The 20,656-nt window shown below is 51.4% G+C and overlaps 1 protein-coding gene across 2 annotated transcripts in view; it reads right to left on the bottom strand.

Moving 5' to 3' along the window:
• Nucleotides 1–1,124: 1,124 nt before the first annotated feature.
• LOC103008815 (kinesin-like protein KIF19) overlaps nt 1,125–20,656 on the bottom strand; it is a 33,329-nt gene continuing 13,797 nt past the window's right edge. Inside the window, exons 8-15 of one of the 2 annotated variants that reach the window (XM_057530232.1) lie at nt 8,994–9,262; nt 6,684–6,844; nt 5,394–6,439; nt 4,885–5,009; nt 4,689–4,748; nt 3,955–4,003; nt 2,371–2,635; nt 1,125–1,788 (exon numbers count right to left, since the gene is read on the bottom strand). In XM_057530232.1, coding sequence (XP_057386215.1) covers nt 6,417–6,439; nt 6,684–6,844; nt 8,994–9,262 — 453 coding nt within the window. In that variant the 3' untranslated portion in view covers nt 1,125–1,788; nt 2,371–2,635; nt 3,955–4,003; ... (1 more) ...; nt 4,885–5,009; nt 5,394–6,416. Of the gene's footprint in view, nt 1,789–2,370; nt 2,636–3,954; nt 4,004–4,688; nt 4,749–4,884; nt 5,010–5,393; nt 6,440–6,683; nt 6,845–7,778; nt 8,497–8,993; nt 9,263–20,656 lie in introns of those variants that run through there. The other variant, XM_057530233.1, reaches the window with a different exon arrangement.

The raw sequence follows: 20,656 nt of genomic DNA, 5'->3' as shown, positions 1-20,656 counted from the left end.
AGCTCTGCTGGCTGGCATGTGTGTGTGTGTGTGTGTGTGTGTACATAGATACACACATATTCTTTTGGTCCTGTTTCTCGGGAGACCCCCGACCAGTACACCCACCTTCTGCTCCCTGGTACTGTCCCACCTTCGGTTCCACTGAGGGATCACCAGAGTCATTTCTATTTGAATCAGCAAGTGCCCACTCTGTGTCCAGTAGGGCTCGGGGTGTGGCCAGCAGAGGCAGAGTGGAGCTCTGTCAGCCCCCTGGCCACCAGCCAACGTGCCCAGGAGTAGCCTGCTCCCTTACTCTCAGTTTATTTAACCAAGCAGACGGTGAGAAAGAAACCCCTCCCAGCGAAGACCATCTCCGTGCGAAACTGGCCCCTCCCCAAGGCGAACATCATTCCACACCGTTGTGGTCACTTTTACTCTCTGCCACGTGCTCTCTGCTTTTTTTTTTTTTTTTTTTTTCAGAAAGAAGGGTTTCTATTTATTTATTTATTTTTGGCTGTGTTGGGTCTTCTTTTCTGTGTGAGGGCTTTCTCTAGTTGTGGCAAGCGGGGGCCACTCTTCATCGCGGTGCGCGGGCCTCTCACTATCGCGGCCTCTTGTTGCGGAGCACAGGCTCCAGACACGCAGGCTCAGTAGTTGTGGCTCACGGGCCTAGTTGCTCCGCGGCATGTGGGATCTTCCCAGACCAGGGCTCGAACCCGTGTCCCCTGCATTGGCAGGCAGATTCTCAACCCCTGCGCCACCAGGGAAGCCCTGCTCTCTGCTTTTGCGTAATCCTATTTTGTTGAGACTTTTCCACAGGTCGACACTGTCTAATATCCCAAGAAAGTAACTCAGAATGAAAACCGTTCCCACAGAGATGCGTGAGCATCGTGTGTGACAGTCAAAAGTGAAAGATAACCTACGTGGCCATTTAACAGGGAACAGAAACCCACAAAGTGGCCACAAATGGAATCGCGTGTGTCGGGTCATCCCTCTGCAGATATGACGGAGGGCCCAATGCCAGACATGGGGAGGAAAGGCGCCTCTCATGGTCGTCAGCGCTTAACAACTCACCTCTCACACAACTATAATTTAGCTGATGTATTTCAGAATCAAGTAATGTGCCTTTTTTGAAGTTAAAATGCAAATACTATGTAGGTGTATGAATATTTATGAAATTATGTTACGGGAAAAGACCCAGATCACAAAACTGCATTTCCCCTGGGATGATGACCACACACAATATGTACACACGTGGCTTCAGGTCAGAAGGCGGGGGAAATGGTCACAGTGAAGGTGCAGGTGGGGCCCTGGCTCTCTTCTCTCTCCCTTGCATCCTGGGTCCTCCCACACCCACCATAACTTCGTTGAGGCCAGTCCCGGACCTTCCCCCTCTGCTGCTCTGGCTGGACCCCGGGGACCAGAGCACCCACCAGCTGGACGCCCCAGGTGAGGGAGGGTGACCGCTTCCCCCGGCCTTCCTCTCCACGGAGCGGTCCTTGCCTGGGCTGGCGTGCGGCCACCTCCTGTCTGCTGGGCTGGCCTCCGGGGTGACGCTGGGCTTGGGGTCCCTGAAGTCCGGGGCCACGTCCTCCGGAGGGTGGGGGGAAGAGTGGCCGCTGCCGCCCTCGCGGTCCCAGCCTTGGAGCACCGGGTGGCCTCAGTGAGGGCAATGCTCTCGGTGCTCCTTGAGGGCCTGGGCGCTCAGCCCGGCCTCTGCTGCCATCCTCGGGTGGGGGTGCCCAGCTCCAGGCCGGCCGGGGAGCACAGCTGGGGGACCAGATTCTTCACGCTCAGGGAGCTCGGCTTCTGTGGGAAAGTGGCAGCAGCGGACGGTCAGATGTCCCCGGGCCACCCCTGCGGCCCCAGGTTGGGCCCCAGAAGCGGACCCAGCTGCAGGGGTCACGGTGCGACCACCTGGCTTCTATGAGTCTCATTTCCTGTTTATAAATCGAGGGTAACAAGCACCCCTGCCCACGCGTGGCTGGGGGAGTGTTTGTAGTGGGGTGACTGGTGTCCCCAAATCCAAGTCCACCTGGGACCTCCGAGTGTGACCTTTGGATGGAGGGTGGGCCCTGAATCCCATGATGGGTGTCCTTACAAGAAGGGTGACACAGAGCCCCACAGGGAGGAGGCCTGTGAAGGCAGAGCAGAGGTGGAGGATGCAGCCCAGGAGCCCGGGGCCCCCAGGAGCTGGAAGAGGCAGGAGGGACACTCCCCCGGAGCCTTTGGAGGGAGTGCGGCCCTGGGACACCTGATCTCAGACTTCTGGCCCCCAGAACTGGGAGCGAATGAACGTCTGAGCTCTAAGCCGCCTGGTCTGTAGTGCTTCAGCCCAGCTGCCCCTGGACTCTAACGTGGTCCCACTAGCCGGCCTCAGTACGTGCTCACCACTGTTGTGACGGCTGCTTAAGGAGAGTCCTCCTTCCAGAAGCTTCTCTCGTGCTCGACCCTGGCCCAGCACAGCTCTGAAGGGGCCCGACGACCCTGTTGGCAGGGGAGGCCTCACCAGAGCCTGGGGTCCCGGTTAGCGCTGCACACACCAACCTCGCGAACTTGGGGGGTCAGCAGGAGGCGGAGGGATGACGGGGGGAGAAGAGAGTCTTGCTTCCCCAGCTTTTTCGATGGCGTGGCTTTCGATGACTCGTAACCATCACTGCAGATAAAACACAGAGGTCTCAGCAGAGCAGCCGCCAGGGCCCCCTGGGTCCTTCGTCACAGCCAGGGGGAGACCAGAGCTGCGGCCCACACGGCAGGTCATGCTGCTGTGGTCTGGGGCCAGGCCGGCTCATTCATCCGCCCCCTCACGCATGCAACACATACACGCCGGTCACCTGCCGTGGGCCACCCGGAACCCACAGCCAGGTCTGCACCAGTTCACAGCAGACGCGGCCCTGCCCTGACCACACTGCGTTCTGAGGGGAGGGACACTCCAAATAAGCCAGCAGACATGTGGACAATGGGGCAAGTGGGGACACTCGAAGAAGGAGAGGTGAGCAGCAGACTTCCTTAGACGGGCAGGCGGCCAGGGCAGACCTCACAGTCTTTGTTCCCAGTCCTGGCACCGACCTTGAAGTACCCTTGGAACTTCCCGAGGGACAGGAGTATCTTTGTTTTGCTAATGAGTTTCCCTAGATGTCAGGATGGGGGCTGCTCCCCATCAAGACCAACCCAGTGGCTCGTGGCTTGAGGGCGGGAACTTTCGGGTCAATCAGGTGGCCCGTGATGTAATCAATCATGCTACGTAATGAAACCCCATAAAAACTCCGGACAGCGAGCCTCGGCGGAGCTGCCTGCCAGTGAACATGGGCTGCGCCGTGAGGCTGAAGTGCCCTGATTCCACGGGGAGACAGTGGACACTTTGCATCCTGAACCCCTCCAGACTTTGTCCAACGTGTACACTTTAGAGTAAAACTGTAATCCTAACTACGGGGTTTCAGTGAGCTCTGTGAGTCACTCTAGTGAATTATCAAATAAGATGGGGTCATAGGAACCCCCAGAGCTGTAACCTGCTGGACAGAAGCACAGGTGGCCTGGGGACCCCACTTGCAGCTGGCATCTGACATGGCACGGAGGCGAGGATGCCCTCGTGTCTCCATGGAGAATGGAGCCCTTAACTGTGGCATCTGACGTCAACTCTGGGGGGTTGGTGCCAGAACCGAATTGCACCGTACCAGGTGGTGTTACACCAGTTGTGGTGGAAACAGAACAGGAGGGAACATCTGAGCCGAGGCCCAAAGAATGAGAGTGAAAGAGTCCTGTCAGGTGCTGGAGGAAGAGCATTGCGGTGGGAGGAGGGGGTGCAGCACAGGCAAAGGCCCTGGGGCAGGGAATCACAGTCCTACTACTGTATCGTAAAAGGAACAGGGCATTTCTAGCAGCCTTCCTTCAAGTCAGGTCATAGTGACTGTGTAAGAACAAAGCATCAGGCATCAAACCCAGGCTCCCTGACAAGTGGCCTGGGGCTCATCATACCTAGAGCAGGAAGGCAGCAGGGCAGGACTAGGTGGGAGAGGCATCTGGTCTGGATCAAAGGAGATGGGGACACTTTGTTTATAGACACACACATGCACACACATCCATATAAAAACACATGAACACATGCGCACACACATGCACACATGAAAACACACACACATACATGCACGTGCACACAAACACATGCACACAAGCATATGCATGTGCACACACTCGTACACACAAACACACATGTGCACACAAACACATACACATGCATGAATGCACTAAGGGAATCAGCCTTCCGTCTGCCCGGAGCCCTGGTGTTTTCATCACCCCAAAGGGCATGGATCAGGCCTGGGCATTGCATTGCGGCCACATGCCGTGTCCAGGCCTTCACCTCATCCTGGTTTGAACAGACCACCTGCTGGCACCTCGATTTCAGACGTCAAGCCTCCAGGGCTGTGAGAAAATAATCTCTGTTGTTTACATCACCTGGTCTGTGGTATTTCGTTATAGCAGCCCCAGCTAAGATAGTGCCACAAATTGGGACAATGTTAGCTATTAAATCTAGGTGATGAGTCAGTGGGTTCAGCTTACTAGTCTAAGTCTGAGCATGTTCAAAACACCAAAGGAAAAGTGAGAAGAAGAGAAAAGGGGAGAAAAGCACTGAGGTTGGGAGTAGGTGGCAGACGGTGAACAGAAACCACATGTAAAGTGAAGCCGGTCTTTGTAGCATCAAACTCCCAAACCTCACAATTGCTCCGTGGGGCGAGCAACTCCTAGGATGTATTTATTCTCCTTAAACAACCCTGCAAGGACCGGGACATTAGCTGCACTTCACGAGACGCGCCCGGGGTCACCTGCCGGCTTCCAACTCCCCATCTGGCTCCACCTCACTCTGGGAACCTAGGTGATGCCCTCGGCCGAGAGCAAGGAGCCCCTTACCTGTCCAGATCCAGCAGCATGGGCGGCAGCTCACACTGGGCTCCCCACGGGAGGTCCTCCCTGTCGTCCCACTGGTCTCAGCTGGGCTCCTCCGGCGGGGGAGAGATGTGCAGAACAGAGCCGTCCTGGGGCCAGACAGAGGGCGGAGTGAGGCGGCAGGGACCACGGACTCGGGTGAGCTGTGTCGTCAAGCAGAGCCCCTGAGGGACCACCACCACTGGAAGGAATTGTAAGCTCTTCCACTACACCTCCCATCATGGACAGAAAGGAGGCTCTGTGCAAGGGCGAGAGCCCAGGGACCACTGGGCGCGGCCTTGACCTGAGCAAAATGATGCATGAAGGAGATGCGTGTTGTCAGGGCCCCCTTGAAAGCTGGCAGGGCGTCGAAAAGTCAAACACAGAATTGCCATAGGATCCAGCAATCCCACTCCTGGGGATGTAACCGGAAGAATTGAAAGCAGGGCACAAACAGATACGTGTACACCCACGTTCACAGCAGCATTACTCACAGCAGCCAAAAGGGTGGAAGCCACCCGAGTGTCCATCGACGGATGACGGATGAACACAATGTGGTCCATCCACACAATGGAATATCACTCAGCCTTCAAAAGGGAGGAAACTCGGACACCTGCTACAACGTGGATGGACCTTGAGGACATGATGCTCAGTGAGATAAGCCAGACACAAAAAGACAGATACTGTGATTCCACCCCTGTGGGGTCCCTGGAGGAGCCGGGGTCACAGAGACAGAAAGTAGGGGGTGGGGCGAGGGGGAGGGGCATCCGTGTGGAACGGGGACAGAGTCTCAGTTGGTACAACTGCCTTTCTGAATTCTGTGAGTCCTTCTAGCGAACTGAGCCTGAGGGTGGCCTTGGGGACCCCTACACTTACCATAGGAAAGGATTGTTTTAAAATAGACACGCGTGTGGGAAGAACGGGAGAGCACATCACACAGCAAGAACATTCTGCAAGCAGGACACCAGACGTGTCAGTGTGACTACACCAGCCCACCCGGGAAAGGCAGCCGCACGGCGGCAGCGGCTGAGGACTACCCAGATCCACTCGGCTCCGCGTCCAAAGTTCCAGACACTGTCGGCACCTGGTCCTCGGTAACTGGGGGTGGCGGTGGCTTTAGATGCTGTCGGATCCGTGGACCCCTCCCTCACGCCACACTTCTAGGCAGCTGCCCTCACCCACTCTGGCCAAAGCCTGGGAGTTTCTCCTTTGTTCTCCCGAGAGGGTGGACGGGGGGCACCAGGCCTGGTTGAGGGCACGGGGAGGGCTTTGACAGCAGCATTTGTCTAAATAATGAATGCAGAGCCCCGCACCCCCAGCCTTCTTCCCTAGTGAGTGCCCAGAATCACCCTCACGCAGCAGCCTGGAGGCACCCCCTGGGGAATCAACAAGCCCAAGGAAAGCCCTAAGAATCCTCTGAGGTTCCCAGGAAGACACCTCTCCTGGATCGCTGAGTAACAAGGTCCACCCGCACTCAGGCTTCCTTCCCATCGGCTTTCGTCCACCACGAGGGATCCTTACGGCAGCCAAGCGCACAGACCTGCCGCGAGAGCAGCACACAGTGCATTCCCAACACCCCACCAGAAACCTGCCTGGACCCCGGCCCGTGGCACGGCCCCGTCCATCCCCAATTACCTCTGGCTCCAGGCAGCCTGATTCATGGGGTTTCCAAGTTTCCTCTCCCCTTTACAAGGGCCGGTGTCCCCCCCAACCCCAGGGCTAGCGCACAGGCCGGGCAGGAGGGGACGGCGCCGAGCACGAGCCTGAGCCTGAGGCGGACTCACGCGCAGGGCGCTGGACATCACGGAGCGCAGCCGCAGCAGGCGGTTCAGCGTGTCTGCACCCAGCTCCCGGGAGTGTAGGCCGTACTGCTGCTCCAGGGCTTCCGGCACTGCGCGAGGCCGCCGTCTGCGGGAGTCCGGGAAGCAGAGATGGGGCGAAACATCTGCCATTTGTTAAAAAGACAATATCTTTTTTGGAAGCTCAAAGGCAAATGCTCCAATCTGATAAAAGATTTTTCTAGAAAATGGGGTTCCTGTAGATCGTCTTCTTTATGTTTCTATTGTTAAAGTTTTCTGTTATGTTCATGTATTGCCTTCTAATCATAAAAAAATATTATTAACAATTCTAAAGGATAAATAAAATTTAATTTAAAAGTTAAAGAATGGGAGTTCCCTGGTGGTCTAGTGGTTAGGATTCGGCGCTTTCGCCCGAATTCAATCCCTGGTTGGGGAATCTGCAAGCCGTGGGGTGAGGCCAAAAAAAAAGAGTTAAAGAACCACTCCTAGGTGTATACTCAAAAGAATTGAAAACAGGTGTTCAAACATGTACAAACTTGTACATGAATGGTCACAGCAGCACTGTTCACAATAGCCAGAGGGTGGAAACAACCCAAGTCTCCATCCACTGATGACAGAGAAACAAAATGTGATGTATCAATGGAATATTATTCAGCCACTAAAAGGAGAGAAGCACTAACACCTGCTAAAATGTGAATGAACCTCAAAAACATTATGCTAAGCCAAAGAAGCCAGACACTGAAGGCCACATATTCTAGGATTCCATTTATAGGAAATGTCCTAAAGAGGTGAATCCCCAGAAACAGAAAGTAGGTGAATGGTTGCCCGGTGCTGGGGGGCGAGGGGATGGAGTGACTGCTGACGGGACTGGGTTCTCTAGGGACTCATGGAAATGCTTTGGAACTAGAGGTGAGGGCTGCACAACACTGTAGACGTACTAAATGCCACTGAGTCGCACACTTTATAATGGTTAAAATGGTGAATTTTATGTTATGTAAATTTTACCTCAAAAAACAGTAAGAAATTAAAAGACAGCATAATTATGGCTCTGACAAAATTTGACTGCTCACAGGCAGGGACTGGTAAGGGGTTAGGTTATAAGTAAACCTGATTTCTTTTCCAGAACATTCTTTAATGTTGTCATTGGTTTTTTTTAAAAAATTAATTAATTAATTTATTTATTTTTGGCTGTGTTGGGTCTTTGCTTCTGTGCGAGGGCTTTCTCTAGTTGCGGCAAGCGGGGGCCACTCTTCATCATGGTGCGCGGGCCTCTCACTATCGTGGCTTCTCTTGTTGCGGAGCACAGGCTCCAGACGCGCAGGCTCAGTAATTGTGGCTCACAGGCCTAGTTGCTCCGCAGCATGTGGGATCCTCCCAGACCAGGGCTCAAACCCGTGTCCCCTGCATTAGCAGGCAGATTCTCAACCACTGCGCCACCAGGGAAGCCGTGTCATTGGGTTTTTTTTTAAGTGCCTTTTCCCCATTATAAGAGGAACTGTGAGATGCCTCCCCAAAGGGAGACTCGTGATTCAGCCTAAATCAGTGTTGACTATAAAAACATGATGATGATGATGATCCTGGTGATGGTGATGATGATGGTGACGGTGGTGATGGTGGTGATGATGATGATGGTGATGATGGTGGTGATGATGGTGATGATGGTGATGGTGGTGATGGTGATGACGATGATGATGGTGATGATGGTGATGATGATGGTGATGATGGTGACGGTGGTGATGGTGATGACGATGATGATGGTGATGATGGTGATGATGGTGATGGTGATGATGGGGCAGAGCTAAGAGGCAATAGGACAGGTAGGGGGGTTGACACCTGCACAGGTGCTGACCTGGAGCAGGGTTGTCCATTACACACGGGGTCTGAACACTAAAGAGGGGGTGGAGGAGGGGAGGGTCGTAGCAACATAAGGCTGCAAAAAATCTCAATATTTGTCAACAGAGATGGTTAAATAAATCATGCACATTTCTGCAGATGAGGCAGATTTCACTCATAACACAATTTCTAGGATGGGCGAGTAAGTGAGGAAAAGCACAGCATGGCGTGCATGGTACACTCCTGTTGGTGTAAGAAATCTGTTTACACACACATGCCCTGCACAGACCCTGCCTGGGGGACATGCAGGTGACCGGGAGCAGTGGGCGGGGACACTGGTGTCTCCTGGACTGCCATGTGGGATGTGACTTGTTTTTTGGACCATGTGCACTGCCTCCTCTTTCCAGAAAGTAACGCTAATAGAGATCAGAGCCTCGGGGTGGGCTGGGCGGCTGGCCTCACCCTGAATCAGCTGCCGCTGGTCCTGGATGATCTGCTCGCAGAGCCGCCGGTGCTGCTGGCAGCGCTGGATCACGAAGTCCTTCTGGCACAGCAGGTTCTTCCTGCACAGGCTGTTGGCCTGCAGTGCCGTGTCCTCCACCTCCAGCTCGCGGGCCCTGCAAGCAGTCGCAGCGCCTCCCGCTGTCCTTGCTGACGACCTGCGTGGGCGGCAGCTGCTCCATCGGCGAGGCCTTCTTCTTGGCGTTGGCCAGACGCTGCTCCAGCCCGGCCTGGCGGAGAGACCAAGGGCTCAGGGCAGACGTGGGTCTCTGCTCCCACGTCGGCTCGTTCTTACGGGCTCAGCTTTGCGAACTGTGCTCATGAACACACTCGGGATTGACTCTGAGGACGTGCGGCCGCCACCCTGCATTAACCGTGTCCTTTACTTTCTGTTCTGATGCTGTCACATCTGGGGACCCTGCTGACCCTGGAGGGACTGCCCCTCCCAGGATGGCCAAGTCCTACAGAGAGTGAGCCACTCTCCCTCAGGCACACCCTCCAGTGCAAACCAGCCAGCCCAGAGCCCACCCCCACCCCCTCCTCCATGGGGCTCCCCCCCTCTGGGCCCCCGTCCCCCTTCCCTCATCACCCAGGGCAGGTACCAGACAACCAGGGATGGGCCCTGTGCCCCAGAGCCCGCTGGAATGATCCAGACCAGCCAGCCCTCAGCCTGCCCACCTGCCTTGTCCACTCCTTCCACAGACATCATGCTGCCCCTCCCTCTGACACCTGGTGCTTCCCCGTGTGGCCCTGCCTGGCATCACATGCTCCCTCCTCTTGGGAACTGTGAGTAACAAACGATCTTTCCAAGGCAGTCATCTCCTGATCTGTTGGCCTCACTGTACCTTGCCTTTTCTATTCAAGAACACAGACCCAGGGCTCGCCCCTCGCCACTGTGTCTGCTATGGGACGCCAAGGCTGCCCGTTTTCACACCATGAAGACTTCGTGAGCTGTTCCTGGCCCTCACAGAGTACTCTCTGAAGGGGTGCCTTCTACAGCCACCATATTGCAGGCCTCCTGTCTGCAAAGGAGGCCCTGGTTCTCCTGAGCCAAAGCAGGACATGAGAAGGAGCAGGGAGACGGGAGGCACAGCTTGTCCACTGCAGCCACTGGGAACGGCTTCCCTCCTGCAGAAAACCGGCTGGGGCGGCCTGTGAGGTCTGCCTGGGACCCTTTACCTTACTCTGTGGGTCAGTCAGGGCTCTGGAGAAACAGAACCAATAGGAGAGAGAAACACACACATATATCTATTTATCCATGTTTATGTACATATGTGTTTATATATGTTTATGAGTATATAAATACATATATACACATTTATGGATATGTTTGCATGTATATGTATATATACATATATATATACACACACATATACATACACTCACACACAGATTTACTTTAAAGAATCGGGGCTGGTGAGTCTAAAATTCGTCAGGCAGGCCAGCAGGCTGGAAACTCAGGCAGGAGCTGATGCCACAGTCTTGAGGCAGAATTTTCTCTTCTCTGGGAAGCCTGAGTTTTTGCTGGTAAGGTCTTTCAACTGATTGGATGAGGCCCAGCCACACTATCCCGGATAATCTTTACTTACAGTCAACTGACTGTAGATGTTCACCTCACCTACCAAATACCTTCACAGTGGCACCTAGATTAGCATTTCATGGAATCACTGGGTACAATGGCCTGGCCAAGCTGACACCTAAAATCGCCACCACACCAGGTAACTCCATCTAGGCCCCCAGATAGTAACGCCTGGGGCTGCAGCTGCCGACATCCCTTCCCCCAAATCACGGTCCCTGAAAGCAGGTCGGATAACAGCCCCCAGTGCAGCCCAAGAGGACATGCTCCAGCCTTTTGCGTCTTCATCCTCTGGGACCGAGAGGGGACCACTTTGGGCGGAGCTGGCTCAGCTCCACTAGCAAGATCCTCCTCTCCTCCCTGAGGTCCTCCCAGACCCCCCGGCTGAATCAACAGCTCCCTCCGCCAGCTGCCCAGCACCCTGTTGCTATGTCTATTATCCTGCTATCATACTGGGTTGTACATAGTTGTTTGTGTCTCTTCCCAGTAGATTGACAGCTTAAGTCTTAGAGAGTATCTTGTTCATCTTTATGTCCTCAGGGCCTGGCACTGAGCTGGACACTTAAAACATTGATTTGTTATTGACTGATTGATCATCTAATTAATTCATTAATAGACTCACATTTACATGCTACAGCTCAATAACTATACTTGACTCTCAAAGGCCATATTCTCTGCCGATGCACATTATCTCTTTAAGAAAAAGGCGTTTTTCTTAATTTTAAATGTTGGAAGACTTTTGCAGTGAGATCATGTAATCTCCAAATTGCTGCAGGCAGATGCAATAATATTAAGAGATTCTTGGTTTGGCAAATAGCCTTTAAGTGAAATAAACACTGCCTGTTTTAGCAACATGACATCATCAGATGTTTTCTCCACTTGCCTGAAAATACACCTGCTAACGTTTAACTAATGGGCTGAAATAGTAGCCAGCTTCACTGGCATTTTCCCCAAAGGCTCCATCAAGCGCCAGTTCTGTCATTTTTCTGAAGTGAGACTATTAGATAACCAGCTATTATATAAATAGCTCATATAAATAGCCAGCTCTTCTCAGAAGACAGGAATGTGAGAAGAGCTCTTTCTCCAGAGAGGAGCCTGGAGTCTGGGCTTCCTCTGACCGTGCTCCTTGTTCCTGTGCCATGCGCCTGAGACCAGACTCGGGGAGACTGAGGGGACGCCGATGGAGAGCCGTGCGGGGCTAAAGTGCTCCCCACACGGCGGCCACTGCAGGCGCCCACAGACAGGCAGGGGGTCTCGGTAGACCCCACGCCACCACTCGTGCCCCATTTCCGCGGCCCCCTGTGCCCCCCCAGTGTAGCCATAAGTCTAACTCAAAGGGGCATGGACTTTGGAGTCAGGCTCAGGTCGGGTCCTGCTCTCTGGGGACTGGGGACAATTTCTCTCGTCTCTGAGCCTCAGTTTTCACATCTGTAGAATGGTTGTGATCGGCCCTGCTCCCGGGGGGACTACTGTAGGAGGCCCTGGTGCGCCGGCTGCCATCAGAAAGCGTTAGCAGCTCTCAGCAGCGCTGCTGTGACCGTGGCGAGCCTGGTCCCTCCCGCACCTTGAGGGTCTTGGTTTTCCGCCGCTCGGCCAGAAGCATGTGGACCTCCCCTCTGGCCAGGGCCACCTCGTGCGGCTCCGCGGACCCGCCCGAGTCCCCATCCCCGTCGGCCTCCCCCGGCTCCTTGTCCCTCTCAGGGGGCCTGTCCCTGTGCGCGAGGTGGCGGGTCTTCTCCCGCTCCCAGCTGCAGCCTCAACAGAGGGGTCAGGGGTCAGAGCGCAGGCCACGCCCGGGGAGCCTGGCGAGCCCTGGCATCTCCTGTCTCAGAGTTCCTATTGGTCCCAGCTGGTCTACTGGCAGGGGTGGGCGTGAAAACGGGGCAGAATTGGGTCTGCTATCTGACGCCTTCTATGCTTATGAAGAGCCAGAGGTCATGAGCAAAACTGGAAGGAAGTAAAGAATTGGAAAACATCTGTGGCAGGATGGCCGAGTGACAAAGTGCCTGCCCTGCCTCCAATCCCAGACCCACCCAGGACCGTCTGGGTGACGTGGGCCGCCTGCCGCGTAAACGCTCCTCGGTTCCCTCAGCTGTAAACCTTGGAGACGGCAGCACACCCGGGGCTGCATGAGGACAGAGTGTGAGGACCCAGCTCAGGGCGACACCTCCAAAGGTGCACGCGGGCGCCCGACCGAAGCTAAACTACAACGAGGGTCATGTGGAAACTGCAAGGAAGGAGGACCCAGAGGGAGCGAGGGCTGGGAGCAGCGGATGGGATGGAGGGAGCGCTTCCTTTATCAGAATTCCTCTAGTGCAGGTGCCCTGCTGTTTGCGTGATTAAGAAAATAAACAGGAAGGAAGGAGGAGGAAGAGAAATGGGGGAGGACTGGCGAAGAAATGGACTCAAGTCACAGCGCTGGGGCCTGTAAGCAGAGAGGACACGTGTCCTAGGTTGCCCACTGTCATCCCAGCATGATTGTTAATAGCGCCTCCCCACCCTCTGGTGTTCCTGGTCTGGACGACAAAGTGCACGGCCAGTCCCTCTCCAGGCAGTCAGTCACTCACAGTAGGTGTGAACCGCGAGTGCATGTGGAATGGTAGAAAGACCCTGGCCGAGTGGACGCACAACCTCGGGCAAACCCACATCCCCTCTGACCTCAACATCCTCACTGTAAAACGGGGTTGACCCTAACCTGCCAGGGCTGGCCCTGGACTCCACCTGTAGAAGGAGGTCGAAGGGGCCTGGGAGCCTCTCCCATTGGCCCAGATTAGCCACAGGCCAGGAGAGCAGGGCAGCGAGGGTGCCCTTGGCTGAAGTCCCCTTGGGGACCCACCGGCAGTAGGGGGAGGCTGGACAGTAGCAGAAAAAGGAGCTCCCCACCCCAGGATCCCCAGGGCCTGCTGGCCTCCCCGGCCCATCCCTGGGAGGGTGGGCGTGCTCACTCTGCCATGGTCGGCAGGTAGTGGGACACGTCCACGTGCAGCTCGAGGCTGGTGTTCTCCAGCTCCACCAGGCTGCGTCGCATCTCCAGCTGCTCCTTGAAGCCCCCGATGAGCTGCGCCCAGATCTCCTTCATCTGCAGGCAGCTGTCCTCCTCTGTGTTGGGTGGAGGGATGGCGGCTGGGGGCAGGAAGAGAGCCAGCTGCACCGGGAGCAGTGCCACCTAGGCCAGGGTTGAATCCATGCTTGCCTGGCCGCACAGGATCAGGTCCAAGGACAGGCTTTATATACAGTGTATGGATGGGTGGATAATGGATGGAGGATGGATGGATGGGTGGGTGGAAGCCTGGATGGGCAGGTGAATGGATGGATGGATGGGTGGATGATGGATGGATGGATGGGTGGATGGGTGGATACTCGGATGGTTCATTTAGAGGGATTTAGACTCTCTGTTTGCCTGTTTTGCGGTTGGGTTGCATGGATTTGAGTCTCAGGAATCCAAGGAAGAATGGGGCTGGGCTAGCTGTCTCAGCTCTGACCTCACTTCCTCAGGGGAACCTTCCTAGACTCTCAATCTGGGTCCATCTGCCACTTGCTCTGAAAACATCCTACCTTCTCCTTGGCAATCTTCTGCATATTGATAATTTGGTAACATTTTGTGGTAAATGTTCAACACCTGCCTTTCCTGCTGGAATATAAGTTCCACGGAACTAAACTAGTTTGTCTTTTTGTTTCCCATGATCAGTTCCTACCTAACAGCTATCCAGTGATTAATCGATGGTTTTCCCTGCCTGTCCCAGTAGATATCTCCACTCTGGTCACATGCAGCTGGTTCCCCTGACTTTGAGGGCAGTGGTCAAGGGATTCCTTTTCCCTAAACATCAAGCCATCTGGGATTGGTTAAATAAATTATGATGCATCCAGATGGCCAAATCATTGCAGTCATTAAAATAAAGCTTTTGGGGAACACATGATATCCTAGGAAATGCTCATAAAGGAATGATCCTGGCAGAGCCATGGACACAAGCTGCCCACTGCTGCCCTAGGCTCTCCATAGCAGGACCCAAGGGAAGCCCCTCATGCCCTCAGGGCTCACCATGAGACCCTCATCCCCTCCATGATGCTGCCCACCTCCTCAAATCACCAAGGCCAGTCCCAATAACTAATAGGCCAGCAGGATGAGAGCCATTATGGCATGCATCCCTGTTGACCCCTGACCCCAAAGAAGCCCAAGCTTCCTGGTCATCACCTAGCTTTTTAGATGCTCTACAACAACGCCATCTTCCACCCCCACCAGCCCCTGAAGCCCTCTGCTGGCCCCATGGGACTCAGTGTGTCATCACCAACAACCACTCTTCTTTGACATTTTCCTTCACCCTCTTGCTCCAGCAGAAACCTGAGCCCCAGATCTACCAAAGAGAAATAGGCACCCATGTGCGCAAGGAGGCTATGTGACTGGAAAGCCCCAAAGTGCCCATCAGAGGGGAAAGGATAAGCAGACTCCAGTATGGACATCCTATGGAACACTCTGCAGCTGTTACAGAGATGAGGGAGCCCCGTCTCTGCAGATGGACGGCCTCCAAGACACATCAATGGCTGAGAAAAACAAGTTAAAGAATAACAGCTAAAGTCTCAAGTCACTATACAAAAACCCAAAGCCACTCCCCCATACACATACACACACACCACATACCTCTCTGGATACATTTATGTCTACAGCACTGCACAGAAAAAGATCCAAGAAGGAATACTTCAAAATGATAGCAGTGACCTCAAGGAACTAGAAAGAGAAGAACACACTAAACCCAAGGTTAGCAGAAGGAAGGTGATAACAAAGATGAGAGCAGAAATCCATGAAAACAACAGGAAAGATCAACACAATTAAGATCAACAAAATTAAGGACTGGTTTTTTGAAAAGATAAACAAAATTGACAAACCTTTAGCTAGACTTACCAAGAAAAAAAAAAAAGAGAGAGAAGATGCAAATAAATAAAATTATAAATGACAGAGGAGACATTACAACTGGTACCACAGAAATACAAAGGCTCATAAGATTAGTATGATCAATTATATGCCAACAAATCGGTTAATCTAGAAGAAGTGGATAAATTACTAGAAACATACAACCTACCAAGCCTTTATCATGAAGGAACAGAAAATCTAAGCAGACCAATAATGAGTAAGGTGATTAAATCAGTAATCGAAGCCCTCCCAACAAAGAAAAGCACAGGGGTGAATTCCACCAAATGTTCAAAGAAGAATTAACACCAATCCTCAGACTCTTCCAAAAAATTGAAGAGAAGGGAACACTCCCAAACTCGTTTCATGAGGCCAGCACTACCCTGATACCAAAGCCAGACAAGGACACTATAAGAAAAGAAAACTACAGGTCAATATCCCTGTTGAACACAGATGAAAATATTCTCATTAAAATACTAGCAACCCAAAATCCATGGCACATTGAAAGCTCATACACCATGATCAAGTGGAATTTATCTCTGGGATGCAAAGATGGTTCCACATATGCAAATCAGTAATTATGGTACACCATATTAATATTATGAAAGACAAAAATCATATGATCATTTCAATAATACAGGAAAAGTATTTGACAAAATCCAACATCTTTCATGATAAAAACTGTCAACAAAGTAGGTATAGGACTGCACCTCAACATAATAAAGGCCATCTATGACAAGCCCACAGCTAACATAACATACTGAATGGTGAAAGGTTGAAAGCTTTTTCTCTGAGATCAGGAACAAGACAAGGGTGCCCACTCTCACCACTCATATTTAATATACTACTAGAAGTCCTAACCAGAGCAATCAGAAAAGAAAAAAAAAGAGTCATCCAAATCAGACAGGAAGAAGTAAAACTGTCTGTTTGCAGATGATGTGATTTTATATAGAAAACCCTAGAGACACCACGAAAAAACCATTAGAACTGATCAATGAATTCAGTAAAGTTGCAGGTTACAAAATCAACATACAAAAATAAGCTGCATTTCTATACACTAACAATGAACTATCTGAAAAAGAAATAAAGAAAACAATACCATATACAACTGAATCAAAAATAATAAAACTCTTAAGAATAAATTTAACCAGGGAGGTGAAAGAGCTATACAGTGAAAACTGTAAGACCCCAATGAGAGAAATTGAAGAAGACACAAATAAATTGGAAGATATCCTTTGTTCATGGATCACAAGAATTAATATAGTTAAAACATCCATACTAATCAAAGCCACCTATAGATTCAGTGCAATGCCTATCAAAATTCCAATGGCATTTTTCATAGAAGTAGAAAAAAAAAACCCAAAAGACCCCAAGTAGAAAAAGCAATCCTGAGAAAAAAAGAACAAAGCACACGGCAACACAGATCCTGATTTCAAACTATCTTATGAAGCTATAGTAATCAAAACAGTACGGGGACTTCCCTGGTGGTGCAGTGGTTGAGAATCCGCCTGCCAATGCAGGGGACACAGGTTCAAGCCCTGGCCTGGGAAGATCCCACCTGCTGCGGAGCAACTAGGCCCGTGAGCCACAGCTACTGAGCCTGTGCTCTAGAGCCTGCGAGCCACAACTACTGAGCCCACGTACCACAACTACTGAAACCCACGTGCCTAGAGCCCATGCTCCGCAACAAGAGAAGCCACTGCAACAAGAAGCCCGCACACTGCAATGAAGAGTAGCCCCTGCTCGCTGCAACTAGAGAAAGCCCGTGCGCAGCAACGAAGACCCAATGCAGCCAAAAATAAATTAATTAAATAAATTTTAAAAATATACATTAAAAAAAAAAAAGCTGAACTCATAGAAACAGAGAACAGGTGGGTGATTGCCAGAGGTGGGGGTGGGGAAGATGGGGAGACACTGGTCAAAGGGTACAAAGTTCCAGTTATCAGATGACTAAGTTCTGGGGATCTAATTCCAGCATGGTGACTACTAGTTAACAATATTGTTTACTTGGAAGTTTCTGAGAATAGATCTTAAATGTTCTCAGAGCCTCAACAAAAAAATAGTAATTGTGTGAAGAGAAGGAAGCGTTACTGACCTTACCGTGGCAATAAATGTGAAATATATGGTAACAAGGCATCATCATGTACACCTTAAACTCACACACTGTTATGTGTCAATTATATCTCAATAAAGCCGGACGAAAATGATGGCGTGTCTATCTCCAAGCAGCCCTCCCAGGGAGGCTGTGTTTTCTCCTGTCCCCCTCTGACCACTGGGGCTGGAGCTGAGGTAGGCGTTCTCCTGCTCCTTCTGGACATGTATTCCCTCCGAGTGTTTTTCTCCAACTCCTTTGAACGGCGTGTTATCACCCCATCACCAGTGCCTACTCAATGCCGTGGCCACACTCCCTTCTCCACGGAAAATTTTCTCATCCGTCTCTCTGACTTTCTCCTCACCGCTTCTTGCTCATCACTCCTGATGACAACAAAGTCCTCAGAGACTATCCAGTCGCCACCCAAGGGCCTGCATTCCTTGGCCTCCTCTCCTCTGGAGATCTCACCCTCCACTGACCCGAATCTCCCACCTGTAGGCACAGCTGCAGCCCCCAGGCTCTGCCAGCCCCGCCAGCCCCAGAACTCTCCGGTCCATCCACTTCGCTGTGTTTGAGCTATCACCCCCATTGCAAAAACAATGTGCTCTCAATTCTGTTTTTTAGAAAAGTTCTCTAAACTTCCTCTTTCAAGCCTTTAGACAACAACATATAGGAAGCACAGAGGAACATGCTATTGGCAAAACCAGACTGTAAGAAACTCCATGGGACAAACGACCCAGTTTCTTCAACAACAATCAAAAGAAAAACCCAAAGAAGTGGAGCAGGAAAGCACATAGAATAAAAGACACTTAAAAGATTAAGATTTATCAACCAAATTCAAGATGTGGACTTTCTCGGGATCCTAGTTCAAAAACAAAAGAGACTTAGGACGCCGCTGAGATTGTTGGAAAGTTGAACACCTATTGGCTCTCTGGTGATACAAACACATTACTGTTAATATTTTTTAAGGTGTGGAAATGATACTGTAGTTATGTGTTTGTAAAGAGCCTTTATTTTTTAGGGATTATAGGCTGAAATATTTATGAATGAAATGATATGATGACTGAAATTTGCTTCAAGATAATAGGCTGAGGGAAGTGCGTGGGAAGAAAACAGGCCGGGAGAGTGGGTAACGAGGGCTCGCTTTACTGTTCTTTCTCCTTCTGTGAGTACTGGAAAATCCTCATAACAAAAGTGTGAGCGCTTTCTACTTCCCTCCTCGACGTGGTGTTCACAGTTGACCACTGTGGTCACTCCTGGCCTCCTCCTCAACTCCTGTCATGGTCTCCAGACAAAACCCCAGCCGTGGAGAATCCCCCACCTGCCCTGTGAGTAGTCTTACTTCCACTTCTCAAATATACAGCTCAAGGGGGCTCCTGGCACATTGCTGTCCTGCTCAAGGTCTCCTTGGCTTCCCGTTACAGTCAGGATAAACCCAGGCCCCTGTTCGACGTCTTCCAGCCTCAGCTCCCACCACGCACCTCTCCTCAGGTGCCAGCCATGTGGGTGGCCCTCTGCCCCCTGAACTCATCAAACCCACTCCCACCCCAGGGCCTTTGCACGTGCAGTTCCTCTGCTGGATGACTCTGAACCAGGTCTGTGTATGGCTCGTTCCCTCCCTGCATCCCCAACACTGATATGCACCTGTTACATAGTAGGTACTCATTAAATGTGTGACATTGCCTGATACCAACTCCCAACTTTTTTTTTTAAATTTATTTTTGGCTGTGTTGGGTCTTCATTGCTGCGTACAGGCTTTCTGTAGTTGTGGAGAGCGGGGGCTACTCTTCATTGCAATGCGCGGGTTTCTCATTGCGGTGGCTTCTCTTGTTGCGGAGCACGGGCTCTAGGTGCGTGGGCTCAGTAGTTGTGGCTCGTGGGCTCTGGAGTGCAGGCTCAGTAGTTGTGATGCATGGGCTTAGTTGCTCCGCGGCATGTGGGATCCTCCCGGATCAGGGCTCGAACCCGTGTCCCCTGCATTGGCGGGTGAATTCTTAACCACTGTGCCACCAGGGATGTCCCCCCAACTCCCAATTTTGCTGTGCATGTGTGTACGGATTTATTTAAGAGACTGGAAGGAAATAGCTAAATCTAACAGTGGTATCTGCAAGTTGTGGGATTATGAGTGAGTTCTATTTTCTTCTTACACTTTGCAGCATACTCCAAGATTTGAATGATAAACACATATTACTATAACAATCAGGAAACGTTTTAAATATGATGTATTTACACATCTAATACAGGAACACGTTTTTGTGATAAAAATTCGAATAATACATCAAGACTTGATCATCTATCTGATTGCCCTCCCCCCAACCCCAGTCCCCCACCCACAGGAAACCACTGCTATCATTTTGATATGTGCCCTTCCGGATCTTTTTCTGTGCAGTTTTGTACATATATCTGTATCTAATGAGATATACAGGTTTTCTGGTGGGTAAATTATATCAGGCTATGGCTGTTATTCTTTAACTTGCTTTTCTCATCTAGCAACGGTCTTGGAGGCTGTCCGTTTGCACAGATGGGTCTGCCCCATTCTCTGTAGCACCTGCAGGGTGATCCATAGGAGGCACCCACAAGCTAGCTTGTCCCATCCCCTTTGATGGGCATGTGAGCGCATGCGTCTCCTGGTAGATTTGGGGGAAGTTGCTGGGCACAGCACACATACACTTAAAGTTTGAAAAGATTCAGCTAAAACAGCCTCCAAAGAGAAGTGTTAATTTAGACTCCCAATAATAGTGGTTAAGGCTGCCTTCCACACTTTATTTTATATTATCCATTTAATACTACTTGACATTTTAATTTTAGCCAGTCCAATAAGTGAAAATTGTTTCAATTTGTATCTCTGTTTCCTAATGCAATTGAGAATCTTTTCCTATGTATAGGGCCACTAGAAACTCTCTGAATTGCCTATTCATTTCCTCACCCTCATTTTTTAATTGGGCTGTTGGTTCTTTCTTATTGATTTTCAAAAATCCTTTATTTACTATGCCAAAACTTATCTTAATAAGCCAAAAGAACGCATGTGTGTGTGTGTGTGTGTGTGTGTGTGT

This window comes from Balaenoptera acutorostrata, chromosome 15 (assembly GCF_949987535.1).
Source record: "Balaenoptera acutorostrata chromosome 15, mBalAcu1.1, whole genome shotgun sequence".
NCBI classification, from domain to species: Eukaryota; Metazoa; Chordata; class Mammalia; order Artiodactyla; family Balaenopteridae; genus Balaenoptera; species Balaenoptera acutorostrata.
This window is presented reverse-complemented; position numbering and strand designations above follow the sequence as displayed.